At 41.2% G+C, this 14,493-nt stretch overlaps 1 protein-coding gene across 1 annotated transcript in view; it reads left to right on the forward strand.

Moving 5' to 3' along the window:
• LAMB4 (laminin subunit beta 4) overlaps positions 1-12,883 on the forward strand; it is a 42,906-nt gene extending 30,023 nt beyond the window's left edge. Inside the window, exons 25-34 of the mRNA XM_031048318.2 lie at positions 106-481; positions 853-1,013; positions 4,084-4,289; positions 5,161-5,371; positions 6,884-7,036; positions 8,854-9,049; positions 9,670-9,808; positions 10,040-10,216; positions 11,181-11,334; positions 12,669-12,883. Of these exons, the coding sequence (XP_030904178.2) occupies positions 106-481; positions 853-1,013; positions 4,084-4,289; positions 5,161-5,371; positions 6,884-7,036; positions 8,854-9,049; positions 9,670-9,808; positions 10,040-10,216; positions 11,181-11,334; positions 12,669-12,808 (1,913 nt within the window). The 3' untranslated portion in view covers positions 12,809-12,883. The remainder of the gene's footprint in view (positions 1-105; positions 482-852; positions 1,014-4,083; positions 4,290-5,160; positions 5,372-6,883; positions 7,037-8,853; positions 9,050-9,669; positions 9,809-10,039; positions 10,217-11,180; positions 11,335-12,668) is intronic.
• The last annotated feature ends 1,610 nt before the right edge of the window (positions 12,884-14,493 follow it).

The raw sequence follows: 14,493 nt of genomic DNA on the forward strand, positions 1-14,493 counted from the left end.
CACTGGTTTGCTTTTATGTCTTGAAATGCACAGTTGTACGTTTTGCATGTGTTAATCCCATAGAAAAGGAATGACTGGTTGTAACTTGATGTCCCTTTCTTACAGCATGCGAGTGTAACCTGGAGGGAACCAGCCATCCCAAGTGTGACAAAGCCACTGGCGTGTGTAACTGCCGTGCTGGTGTCACGGGCCGGTTCTGCAACCAGTGCAGCCGTGGCTTTGAGAAAGACTTCCCCTCTTGCCGCCAGTGTCATCTTTGTTTTGATCAGTGGGACACTGAAATTACTGCCCTTGCTCAGACTGTTCAGGGTTTAATGAGGTTTGCTGCAAACCTCGAAGATGGAGGGAGACAAATGCCCAGCTGTGACACACGCTTCAAAGCCTTTGAAGATGCCATTTCTGAAACTGAAAGAATTTTAAAACATCCTGTTCTTTCACTGGAGGCCATCTCAGGCATCAAGGATTTCCAGCGCTATGTTCAGTAAGAGCTTGACTGCTCCTGAAAAAATTCCCTTGGCTGAGAAAGCAGTCTTCCCCCAGACTCCACCAGCCATCCCTAGACATCAAGTCTCTTTTCACTTATCAGCACACAGATGCTGGACTTTTAATTCACTGTTTTCAATAGATCTATGAACAAAATAATCCTTATACATATTATCTGTCCTCCACAGGCAGATACTTAAATGCTGGAATTTTCCAGTTCCTCCTAAGGGTTTTCTAAATAAGCCATTACAAGTAAATGTTTCTGCTCATTTAGAAATTTATCTCTTGTCCTCTAAAATATTGTGCATATCGGTTCTAGTTTAAGAACAATCTGGCCTGACTTCTGCATAAGTGCCATTTCTCTTTCAGACAGAAAGTTGCAGAAATGTATCCCCTTCATGGTACACAGTATGAGTTTTCTGATCTTAATAAGAGCATAGAAGACATCGGGGAAGAAGCTGACCTAGTGTATGAACTTCTACAACAGAAAATACATCTGCATCAAAGTTTTCATTACTTGAGCCTCAAAGGTAAGGCAGCCAGCAATTAATTGATATAGGGGGACATTTTCCATGAAATTTCAGAATGTTTTTCTCACTACCAAACCATACAACATTCCAAAGATCCCTAGATTTTAGCTTCTTATGGTAGTGCAAAAATAGAAATACTAACATTTTCTACTGGCTTTCCAAACTCCCTTTTATCTAAAATGCCATCTAGCATTAAAATGTATATGCTAGGGTCACATTGGTCAAAAGTCTCATGAATCCCAGTGTCTATATCAGGATTTAAAAGTGACTGAGTTTCACAGTATAGACTCACAGATCATACACTAGGAACAGCAAAGGATTTTTTCCCCACTTCTGACTCCTCTTGCTCTTAGCAATACTTAAAGAATGTTGTACGGCAATTGTTTGTTTAATTAAAGTAGAGATTCATAGCATAAATTCTTAGTGTTCCCATGGGAAAATACATGGCTTTACATGGTAAGGAACTAACTCTCCATCATCAAAAAATGTGAAGTCAGAACTGGGTTCCTTGGCATTTTTGAAAGAATTACACAGTCTGTGCTTGAGCTAAGTACAGTCTCCATCAACTGCTGATAGCAGTAATGACAATGTCACAGACTTGTTTCTGAAGAAAGATGGGGATATATCAGTTGGGGATCTCAAACAGATGCCAGATCATCCACAATGGCAGGAGACTATCAGTAGCATACTCTCTAGAGAAATGGTTGCTGAGATATGAACCCCCAGAAGATAAGGTGTGCACCACACAAGACACAAGCTATAGGCGTGTGTCTCCCATTTACAGTTCTTCCGTGTTTCATTCAGGCAAGAAAAAAATTGGCCTGGACAAGATTAAAAGAAGGAAAATTCAACAGAATACAAATCTGAGGGAAAGGAAGACGGGAAAAGAGGGATTAATTAAAATTTAGGGCTCCCCTGCTCTGTTGTACTTAGCAGTGCCCCCAGGGCCAGCTCTTTGCACAGTCAGCACAGCTCTCCCAGGCTCCACTTCCCAATTCAACTGAGTCTTGTGCAGATTCTGAAAAAGGCAGGAAGGCAAAGAAACAATAAATCCCAGGGAGGTCAGTGGATACACAGCTGAAGCATCTGTGGTGCTCTCTGGTCATGTTCCAAACCCGCTTCATCTTTTGGCCTCAGGAGATGAATAAACAGCCCTATAAAAAGCATATGGGAGTGTGGGGAGGGGAAGACCTTGGATTTCAGCTGAATTTCTGGTGAGGCCCATAAATATTCATTGGTCCTGCTACCAAGCATTTAACAGCAGAGAAATAACATTTCCCTCAAGAAAACCAGCTTCTCTGATATCCAGGAGAAAGCCTGGCTCCCTAATCTATCTTCATTTCAGGATCAGCAGTATGTCCTTAGCATGGCTCTTTCCTTTATCTTTTCTGCTGGGGTAGAGCAGGATATGGCCACATACACCACCTGGGCCACATTTGGCACTTGTGCTCTAGACACATGTGGGGAATGGGCTCCTACCTACTTCTCTTTGCAGAGAACCAGAACTCAGAGTCTTCATTTTAGGCACACATTCAGCTGACTGACCTGGAAATGTCAATAGCTAATGATGAATTAAAATCACTGGAAAAAAAGAAGACACAAGTGTCCTTAAAAGAATGCTTGCAGTTTATGAAAGCTCATGAAATTACAGCTTCCCAGCCTTGGCCCCTGGCTTTGAAGCCACGGTGGTATGGTAATGCATTGAGTACAACTTCCTAGGTTGTAAATCAAGCCTGTGCTGCAAGGCGGTGTTCAACGTGAAAGAACTTGAGAGCTCTACAGCTCCATAACAATCCAAGCATGGAAAATGCATCTGGGACACTTAATGAAGAGCTGATCTACTGTAAAATATTCCTGTGATGGAATTGTCACACAGAAGACAGTTTCTGGTTTAGATATGGAGTTACAGCAGCCTCTTGCTGGGTATTTTGGATTAGAAGCTAACTTTAAACTGTACCTTGTTTCCAAGAGTCACAATATAAAATAAATAGCTCTAGTTCCGTAAAACTAAACATTGTTCAGCTTCAACTAACCAAGGCCAAGGACTTCAGAGTCTGATTCAGAGCATGCAGGACTCGACGAGTGCCTTGTTATCGACATCACTAGTAACTGATTCAGTTACCAGCATGAAGAAGGATATTAATCAATGACTTCTAACACTTTTTCACTGCCCACACATCAGTTCTGGCTCATTGCACATATTTCTGCCCAGGGATCTGGGGACAACTTTGGGTTCTCTGGAGATCTGTGAAGCCTCAACAGCAGTAACTTTAAATTATGTGTTTTGCAAAAGGTCTGAGTGTTTTCCTTAGGCCATTAATCTGCAAAAATGTAATATTCTCCAACCCTTCTGAGTCTGTTTAAGGGAAAGCTTACATTAAGCAAACAAGACTCTAGCTGGAAAGCATTTTTTGTCTGGCCTACAAGCTTATAATGGAAATGCTTTTTTTTTTAATGCATCAACCTTGAAACTGGATTTTCCAGAGCCAAAGAAAACTCATAAATCCCTATTTCTAATATAAATTTTGGCCTCAGTTTGGTAGACCATTTAACTTTTGGGTGCTATGCTGAATAGGCTGGACAAATGCTTTTCTTACTCATAATCAGAGAGTTGATCATTTCATAGGTTTTACAACTGGCAGAAACAGTTCACCTGCCTAAACTTCAAAACATCATAAATGACAGGAACTTTATCAAATCAACAACAGCACCAATGGATGAATGCAGATTATGTTATTAATGCAGTAGCAGTTTATGTTATTAATGGGATCCCCTTTATACCTTTTTATCTTTGTATCTTTCATTCTCACACACTATGGACCCTGAAGAATTACATGGGATCCACTGTATTTGCATCTATTTGAGCAGGTTTTATGAGTATCAATAACTATTCCTGTTTAGCAACTGGCTAAGCAGTAAAAAGCTTGACTGAGAAAATGACAGCTTCTGTCCCTCCTTGCTGTCCCAAACCAAACACTAGTGGCAACAAACTTAACCATCAGTCACTCACCATTTGTCCAGAATTCAAGCAAACACATTCATTAAATGCAACCTATTTCTATTGCTACAGAGGCCATCAGAAACATTAAGAAACACTTTGAAGTATCATTGCTGGCAGAACAGAAGACCAGTGAGACAGCCCCTATTGTAAGATACTCAGAGTATACCAGGAACCATGTGCTTACTATGTTGGGCCATCAGGCCTTGAAAGCAAGCAATGTGCTGGAACAACTCAAGATGATCAAGAGCCCTGATATCCAAAACTTGAATGAAAAGGTAGGTGTTGTAAATTTTGATTGGAGACCAAACAAAACTCTCTTTTGTGATGATGTTGGAAGGTTTTAATTTAAAAGGGTGCTTACATGCTTTTTTAAATCTGAAAAATGACACTATCCTGGCAGGACATGCAGTCACATCGGAAACAGCTGCATCTCTCAGCTGCAGTTACTACCAACCTTGTGGAAGCCATTGCTCCTGAGGCAGACCCAGCACAAGGAACTGTTGAAGAACTCTCTAGCCTCAAGAGGACATCAATGTAAATTCAGAAAGACTAACCCCAGCCTCATCCATCAGTAACTTAAACTAAGCAGGGCAACTTTGCCTTGGACGGGATGCCCTGGAGTGTTCACATATCCTTTCCATCACCATGGGACAGGAAGGGATTTGTGTTTTGTGAGGCAGCAATGGGTACCTGATAGCACCTTCAGCCAGCTCTGACAGATCTGGAAGAGACCATCCATCTAGGTCTTTAGTCTCAAGATCTGTGTAAAACTATACAAAGGGCTAGACATAGTACTATGTTGTGTGAGAGGTGGTGTGCTTTAGAACAGGCCATTGACACATAGGCCAAAGGAAGAGTTTCAATCCTTTTGCCATAGAGGAGCAAAGCAAGGGTCTTAGTGCAACACATGGAGCCCAACAAATGGCTCCAGCAAGCCATGGGCTGCCATTGTATCCTTCAAGTCAGATATGGGGGACCTCTAACCAGCAGTGGCACCATCTTTGCAGAGACCAGACCACTGTCTCTTTTGAAAAATCCCTTCCTATGTTCAGTGTTCATAGGATGTCAAACATTTTCCTTCCCCCAGGAGCACATTTCAGGCCCTCAGAGGAGACCTGACATAAGCATCTTCTTTTCTTATTTCAGGTCTGTGGTGTGCCAGGAGACGAGACCTGTGTCACAGCAGCCTGTGGGGGAGCTTTGTGCCGAGACAGTCATGGACTCAGGCAGTGCGGTGGGCCAAACTGCAGCGGGGCTCTTCCTTTCTCCACTGATGCCTTCAGGAAAGCTGAGGAGACTTCTGTGTTGCTAAATAACTTGACTACTCAGCTACAGGAACCTGAGAATCAGGTGCTGTATATCAAACCTACATTTGTTCAGGGAAATGGGTGGAGGATGAGATTTGGGAGGTCACAACTCTATAAAAACTCACCCTGTCCCAGCATCACAGACCTATCATGGTTCAGTGCCAGTATTATTAAGCATCAGTCCCAATAAGAGACTGTAGCTTTAGCTATTCCTTCCTCTTCCTCAGAGCTTCCAAGATCTTATGGTTCATGGTGCCCTGTGTCTATGGAATTTGGTGGCATCAGGCTAGTATTGTCTATATTTTTATAGGGAAAGATTCAACTGGCACCATTTGTCAGTAGCCTCAGTATGGCCCATGCTTATTGCAATGGGATTACTGCTGTGCATAGGGTTAAGCTTTTTATACAGATTCATATTAATCTTATGTTTGCCATTAAATAATTTTTGCAAATAATTTCAAGACAAAGCTTTTCTACCCCTGGTGATATTTAGAAGGGGATCAAGTAGTCAGCTCTACTGCACAACACTAGTGAAAAATAAGCAAAGTGTGGCTGATGCAATATGTGCCAAGGAAACAAAATAGACAAATCCCAAAACACCAGTAAAGACAGTTTGTTCTTAATAACAGCCAGAGCCAATGCCTGTTGAAGTTACAGGCACACACATTTTCCAACAAAAATGTAATTCTGCTGTGGCTTTGTCCTGTCCCTGCAGGGTGCCTGGGCATCCATTTCCTCTTCTTAAAATGTACCCATTCTGCATCACAGCTAACCAGTTTGGAAAGGAGCAGTCAGGGCACATGTCTGGAACCCCAGGACACAAAGGGGCAGCAGCAAAAGGCATCTGCTGAGGTGATGAGCTCCAGGCTGCCAGGACATTGTCCTTGGTGCTCGCCAGCCTCAGGCAGCTCTGTGATAATATCAGTGAAATATTTTGAGATGTTTGGAATTTTAAAAAAAAAATCACAATTTTTCATGTTGCATGCAACAGTGAACCTCTTCCCTCCATAGACTGCAGAGAGGCAGTGCCTGTACATTTCCTTCCCAGCAAAGCAAAATAATGATGGAATTCAATGGTTAATCTAAAGCTGTCATTTAAGTTATCAAGAATACTAACTTAATGGTAAAATGTAACTTTTAAAGACAAGCCTTAAATTCTATGTTCCTTATTTGTGTTCTGTTAAGCGTATTTTTAACAGGAAGTCCAATGTGAAAAGGCAAATGGAATTGCATGCCTTTTCTGTGCTGAATCTGATCACTGACATATTGCAGTACTACAACAGAAGATAACAGTTAGCACCTTCTTTTAGAAACAGAGGGAGCTGTGGTTTATCAGAAAATAATTAAGAGAAAATAATGTTTGATTTAGGCTTTTCCTGAGACCAGATGAAGGCCATTTTGTAGCAACTTCTGGAGTCCTCCAAAGGGGACTCCTACTAATTTTCAAAGCCACATCAGGTGATTTCAGCTAAGGCCTAGATCAAAACAACCTTTGTGCAGAGCTCAACATGCCAAGCAATGATAGATAACCTGCAGAAAATGGCACTGCTATTTCTAATAACATTTCCAGGTTGAAAGCATTAGAAAAATGGCAGAAGACAGCAAGTTGAAAGGCTCACAATTTAATGCACAGCTGGAAAGGACTAAGAATCAGATTGAAGTGGATGGAGAGATCACTAAGGAGTTCATCCAAAAAGTGAAAAACTTTTTGTTAGGTAAATAGACAGAGTTCTTTCTGACTAATTTTTAACATATATTCCAATATAATATAGCATAATAAATGGCCAGAAAATTATCTAACTGCATATACAAAAGATTTCTTGTCTACCTCCTGCTCTGTGCGATCTTCTTCAATCCCTTTTTTCTAGTGCTTTTTTCTACCAGGTGACAGTACGCTGTTATCATTTCCCAATAGATCTGTTACATTCTGATTTTTGTCTTTTATTAATGCACTTCATTTGAAACATCAAGTAATTCCCTCAGCTCTTGGTTTGTCTGAATAAAGGAATACTTAAATGATTTCATACAATATATCAAGACCAGGCATGTCCAATACATCCTCAAATTGTTATTCCACCACCTTATTCCAGGCCCATAAATAGAGGCTCCCCATAGGGAGCGTGGGAATTAGGACACATACCACTCCATCATCTCTGTAAAGCTGTAGTTCAAGGAATCAAAGGATTCTGGTAGAACTTCACAGCTTTCATAAAAAATAACCAAACAACTATATATGCACTAAAACTTTTTCCACCCTCAGGACTGCAGAAAACTGCTGTAAGAAACAGACCCTTAGATTTTTTTTACCAGATGCACATCAAAAGAGTTCAAATGTGGTGGGGTTCTTTTAATCTCTTAAAAGAATCATCTCATAAATTTCTAAGGATTCCATGTTGGCAATCCTTTGGCATTCATACCTTTATCTCCATATGGGAGCAAGGGCAGAGGACACAGGACTTTGTTTAGGAATATTTAAGTTATTGTATTGAATTGGAAGAAAAACTCCATTTAAATCCTTAAGATCTCAGATTTTTATTTGACAGAGATTGAAAATTCTACCTTTGGCTCTCCTTTGTTTCTCAGCAGACATACAGCATTTACAAACAATTATAAAGCATTTTTTTAAATGAATTCTTGTTTTGTAAATTGAAGTTTAAAAACAGTAACACCTGGGACAAGTGCAGTGACATTAAATCTGCTGAGCTCTACATTGACATGAATGGTCACTTTAATATATTTCTCCAGAAAATAGCTCTCAGAAATGCACTACTGATTGCACAATAAATGCCTTTAATTCTTGGTGAGTTACTTTGGAACATTAGCACAAACATTTAATATGTTTCAACTGTTTAATCACTGAGGAAGGTCTTGTCTATAAAGGGAAATGAGCAAAAACCAGATGCGGTGATGAGATGTCACAAGGCATTGACTACTCTAACTACATGTGCCTGTGCCTATTCATAAAGAACTAGGAAGAGCTCTTTATAAGGAGAGTTGTCAAAAATACATTTTTTCTACTGTAAATTCCCATCCTATCCCAGTCTGACCCAAGTTCCCTCTGTAGTTTAGCCCTTCTCATTAACCACAGAAGGAACCACTTTCTCAATATTGTGGTGACTCCAGGGAAGGGATTACACCCACTGGCCGGCTTGGAAAGCTCCATTCACACCCCAGTCTCTCCAGCTCCTCTTTGATCTGAGGACCAAGGGAAAAATGGGCCCTGACACATCTAGCTGTGCTGTGCACTGATTTAAAATCTTCTACAGGCTCAGTTCTACATCAAAAATTTAATAACACAGTTCAAAGTGGGTTCAAATCCTCATTTTAGTCAGTTCTGACAACACTAACAGCAGTACCTGGAAGCACAATATTAAATTACAAAACGTTAGAGGTAATTCTCTTCCCCCCTTGCTGTGCCTGTCAGTTTTATTCTCCCACATAACTAAAAGTGTAGGCAGCCATAATGATCATTTACATTCCACTGGGAGGAAAGAGCTGCTTCAGGATACCCTCAGCTCCATTTCTACTGCAGATGACAGTGTGCCTCCAGAAGACATTGAGAAGGTGGCAAATTACGTTCTGCAAATAAACCTTCCCCTGACTCCACAAGAGCTCATGGGCATGCTTGGCATAATGGACCACTGTGAGAAGTACAAGCTGGATGCACATAAGAGAAACAGAAAATGGGAGAAAGCTCGGATGCTGCTGGTGGAGGCACAAGAAGCTGAGTGAGTAGAGCATTCTCATACTGATGTGCCACTTCAGCAGGGTGGCACTGTGCCTGTAGGACTGCTCCATACCCCAGGAAGCATCCCAGTAACACTGGAGGGAAAGTTCAGATGACAACAGATTTCAGCTTGCCATTTCCAGCAGGAACAAGCCAGTGACAACTGGGCTGTGGGAGCTGACATGCTGCAAGGAGGCAGCTCCTGCCAGCTCCTGGCTCCTCTGTCTGCTGAGTCAAAGAGCCCAGAGCAGCTACTTACTTCCACATTGGACCTAGTGAAGCATTACATCTGGTTCACTGGGAGGTTTAAATATGGATGAGAAAGAACTAAAAAGGATTGAGGAGGGAGAAAACATGTTTACCCATGAGTCTTCTTTAACTAGCAAAGCAGTGCACCACCAAGCAGCCTGCAGCATGCAGCCTCACCTTTAATACAGCAGCTCACATGCTACCACACAAAGTCCCCTATGAAGGTTTTGCTTTGCCAACATAAGAACCACAATTTTAATGGTTGTTGTTGAACTTGAGGGAACATTTCTGCATGCAAGCATGGATGCATTTGAAACATGTTCTTGCTTTGTTCTCCATGCCACAATACTACACATGCTTCTTCCATTTCAGCAAAGCAGCTAAAGCTCTTCTGCCTGTGGATGAAATTAATAATAAACTTAAAAATGTTGTGAAGTCCCAAGGACACTCCAAAAATACTGTCATAAAGATAAATGAAGAGATACAAGGCATCAGAACACAGATCTCACAGGTATCTTCTGTAAAACTTTTATTTACTACATACATTATAGAAAAAGATACTTAATTTCAAATTTTCCTTAATGTAAACTTACATGAAACCAGAATGTGGCGCAAATCTGACACAGATTCCATAATGCTTAAAGGTCTCTTCTTCTTAATCAGTTGACATTAATCTCCCTCATTACCCCACTCTCCAAGCTGGCTGGATGTTGCATAAGAAACCACAATTGCTCTGTTTTAGGCTGAGAACCAAGTGAATAAGACAAATGACAAACTAAATGACTTGTCAGCAAAACAGTCTGAGATGGAAGATGAAATTGCAACACTGCAGGCAAAAATGCTGATGAACAAGAATCATGCTACAAACGCAAGAGAAGGGGCAGAAGCAGCACACAAGCAAGCCCAGAACATCGATAATGTAAGCCTTTCTGTCATGTGTTAAGGGAAAAAAAAGATTCCTTTCATGTTTAATAGTACTTTTGCTTCAAAAGTGCCATTGTGTTACCCCTCCTCCTCAAAACTGTTACATTTTCCTTATGCCATGCAGTGTAAAATGTCACAAGTAAGAGTAATTTATTTTTTTATTTTAAGGCTTCTAGCATATAACACTTCTGTTTGCTTGAATGAAAACATACATATTTCTCTGGCTACTCTGTGACATTCTTCCTTGCACTGTGTATAAGACTTAGTCACCATGGGCACCAGTAAACACAACAGAACAAATCACAAAACCAGATATTAAAATATGCTACTGATGTAAGCAGACTGGCCATTCATCCCATGCCATTCTCCTTCAGGGGAAATTGCTCTGGGAGTTACTTGGAGTTTTTGGTAGGCTGGGTGCTCTTTAGTAGCTCCAATTTTTGAGGATGTACTAAAATTGCAAGAAGGACCAGGTACCCACAGTGCAAGCCTGGAGTTTCCACCAAGTTTCCTTGGAGTTTCACCAAGCTTCCAGGTTAAAAAACTTAGTCAAAATCTAAACTGCAGTCTCAACATCACCTAAATCAGCAGGGAATGGATTATCCAGTAAATATTCCTACAGACAGTGTTGCTACAGATAATTTGCCTCCTGGCAAAATAAAATTTACAAAAAAGCCCTATTAAAAGAAGTAAAAATACCATAAAATTTATAAAGTTTAAATCATATTTTCGTTACATCCTCCCCTCCCCTTTAGATTGCTCCACTGGCTATTTGTTTTAATTGATTTCTATGAGATTTTGTAAAGCGTTGTTCCATGTACCCTCATTATGGATGTTTTATTTAAAAGAATGAGGGATTTAAAGTTTGGTTCAAAGAGGATATTCAAAGAAAGTGTGTACCCTTCAGTACTCCGAATTAATTGTGAGATGCTCTTAAACCAAGTAACATTTTGTTACAGGAGTTTGCTGACATTAAAAGAAAGTACAGCATTCTTCAAGAAAAGCTGAAAGCCCGAGGACCTCCAAAAGCAACACTAGAAAAAGTGAAGCAGCTGAAAGAAGAAGCAGAGAAACTGGCTGAGGAGACTGAGAAGAAAATGAAAAGAATAACAGGTGGTGTTATTGCTTCAATAGCGAGAGGTGAAAATTGTGACAGCCATGAATTCAGCTGAAGCCTTTGCCCATAGACACTGACAGACCAGGATCACCTGAAATAAGGTTTAAAACAGTTTAACTAGTGAGAATCTCTTCTCGAAGCTACTCAATCAGTCTAAAAGTAGTTGAATTGATTTGGCTTATGTACTTTTTCTGACATAAACTTGTAGCTATACACAGGGACTTGCAGTGATTAGATTCAGTCAGTTTAAAAACAGGACAAGTGCAAAATCTGCTAAAACTTTGCTCCAGATTTAGCTGGAAGCCTTGATTTATGCACTTGCTTTGGGCATTTGGACCTTAAATTTTTTCTCTGCAGTCTATTTTTCTTACCCAAATGATGGCTTGTGTTGTGTAGCTGCAGGATAGCTGTTTTCCATCAGTCCATACTTCAGTCAGTTCTCTGAGCAATGGCGGAACCAACCAGATACAAATACTGTCTTGTGAAGACTGAAGCTGACATGCCCTGGGGCTGCAGGGCTGTGGCTGAGAGGGGTCACGGGCAGGAGACTGTGGCTGCTGTGGCCATACTGGCACCGGTTCTCACACAGCCTCTTGGGTAGGTTTAGAGGATCACCAAAAATGAAGAGCACATCTCATTTAATTGCACACAGGGAACCTAATTCTGCTTGCAGTGAAGGTCTGGGCATTCCCACTGGGAATCATTTGGCTTAGGATCCTGCCAGGCTCAATGTCCAAAAATACTATGTAACATCAGCAAAACTGAAGCATTTGCTCCATCCCAGGAGCAAACTCTTCACAATAGGATCTGAATAAATATTTTGAGAATATACCTTGACGAAAAGCATTAAGAGCATCCCAGTCACTCCGAAGGCCCGGATGACAAGTGTGTTGGAAACAGGCAGTGAATAATGTGGCTTTGATTCACTACCAGTATGTTTACACTGGTGTAGCTTCACAGGGACCAGCAGAAAACATTCCTGTAAATGAGGAAGACCTAACCTCATTATGCCCAAATTGTCCAGGCTTTACACACAGCAGTGGGCACACTGTTCCTCTAAGTGTTTCCACTTAAACCGGCTCCTTTAAGAGCTCCATGTCCTGCCCTATCCTAGCTGACAGACAAAAGCACATGCTGAGACATTAATTTATTTAAGGCTGTCACATTTCTCTTGCTATGCAGAAGCCAGACTTTTCCTTCCAGTTGCATATATAACATTCCCCATTTGAAATGGGCATATTGCCTCTTAAACTCCTGGGAAAAGAAATGCTGTTAATCCATGGATTTTATTTACACAACAAATATAAGGATCATTGCATATGTCTTCCAGATTTGGAGAAGAAGCTTCAGGATCTGAATCAAACCAAACAAGACAAGGCAGAGCAATTGAGACAACTAGAGGAACAAGTGATAGCCATCAAAAATGAAATCACAGAGCAGGAAAGCAAGTATGCAACATGTAAAAGTTAGAGTCTGAATAGACCATCAGGTAAAATGCAGCTGAAGTCTCTGTGCTCACCACTTCCTGAGCTTCCTGGCACAGAGGGCTGTCCTCCCTAAATAAATCTGAAGGTGCCTACAGTACTTTGGCAGTGAATAATGTCATTTTCTCTTGGGTATTTTTTGTCCAGCTGAGTTTATATGAAAATAGGAAATACCTTTTAATAAACCAGCTGATTAAGTAATCAGGATGTAGTCTTTAAGGGAGCTTTGTAATACACCCCCATGCACAGCCTAGAGCTTCTTGCTATAGGGGGTTGGAAATGCAAAAGGAGGGTTGCTCAGAGAGTAACTGCCTCAAAGACAGACTCCCAACACTCTGCGTGTTCTGCTGAACCCTCACAATAACCTGTGGCTGTGTCACAGCCCTGTATGGGTCTGCACAGACAAGGATGTGGTGATGTAGATGAAGGACTGTGGGCTTTGGTAGCCATCCCTGCTGACAACTGTCAGTGTCCTCAGGGTACTGTCACTCCTCCCCATCCCCATCTCTTCACTGAGACAGAGCAGGGGGAGCACTAGGAATCCCTGACCATATGGGGGTCCCCCTGTGTTCGCTGAAAATGCACACGTACCTCCATGCATACTGAACCATCAGAGGTGGACAACAGGGAGACAATTCCCCAGTGCCCACTGGATGGCAGCACACTTATGTTTAATGCTGAAAACTTCAAAATCATTCTTTTGTCAATGTCCCTCCTGCAATAGCTATTTTTATTATGCTTCTAAGGGGTTTCCCAAATTTTTAGTTAATGCAACTAACAGTTGTAAAATGACTCCATCTCTTTGGTTTAAGCAGTGAGTCTAAAGGCCCCACAAATGTTGAAAAGCAGTTTCTCCAGCTATTCTCCCACATGCAGCATCTCACAGAATTCAGAGCTCAGCCAGTAGTTTCTTATAGCCATTAAGAACATAGAAATTGTCCTAAATGTTCATTTATAGTTCCTTATATATATATATGTAAAGAAGGAGAATGAGGCTAAGCAATTGCTACAGAAGTGCTAGAGTTTTAAAAAGGCTGAAGGGACCTATACCTTGATTCTAAAATCCCGCCCTTGGTATACATACTTCTGCAGGATGCTGAACAGACCGACAGTGTCTCTCCCCAGTTAAAACCAGTTGTGTCATTCCTGGCTGGATTGTCCCACAGCAAGCATCCCAAGAGCAGCCCAGCATTGCTTCAGAGCTCAGGTGTAGCCCAGAGGACATCCGTAAAATGATGAAAGCTCTGCAGAAATACACAGCTCTTCTCATTTACCCATCCTCCTGCCAGCAGCACCCATAAAACAATCCTTATTGATCCGAGGGAGATAAATCATCCCAGTTATCACCCTGTGTTTAGAAGAGCTAAAGTAGTATTTGTATGCAGTGGGGACTTGGATGGGAATTGCTGGCATGGATAAGATTTCAGAGATACTCCTCTAACTCAAACCAGCTCTCCTCCAGGGCAGTGTGCAACACGCATTATCCATCTAATAGCTTCTATTGTGAAAATGATGGAATCAGATTATAACTTCGATATAACCCAACAAAGACCTGAATGCAGTATGCACATAATTTGCATTTTATTTTTTATCTGATTTTTAGCACTTTAAAAATTCACCTGTGAGGTGTGAGGCTTCTTTATAAGTCCCTAGGCTGTAATCAGATGAGTG

The sequence above is a fragment of the Melopsittacus undulatus genome, chromosome 5 (assembly GCF_012275295.1).
Source record: "Melopsittacus undulatus isolate bMelUnd1 chromosome 5, bMelUnd1.mat.Z, whole genome shotgun sequence".
Lineage (NCBI taxonomy): Eukaryota > Metazoa > Chordata > Aves > Psittaciformes > Psittaculidae > Melopsittacus > Melopsittacus undulatus.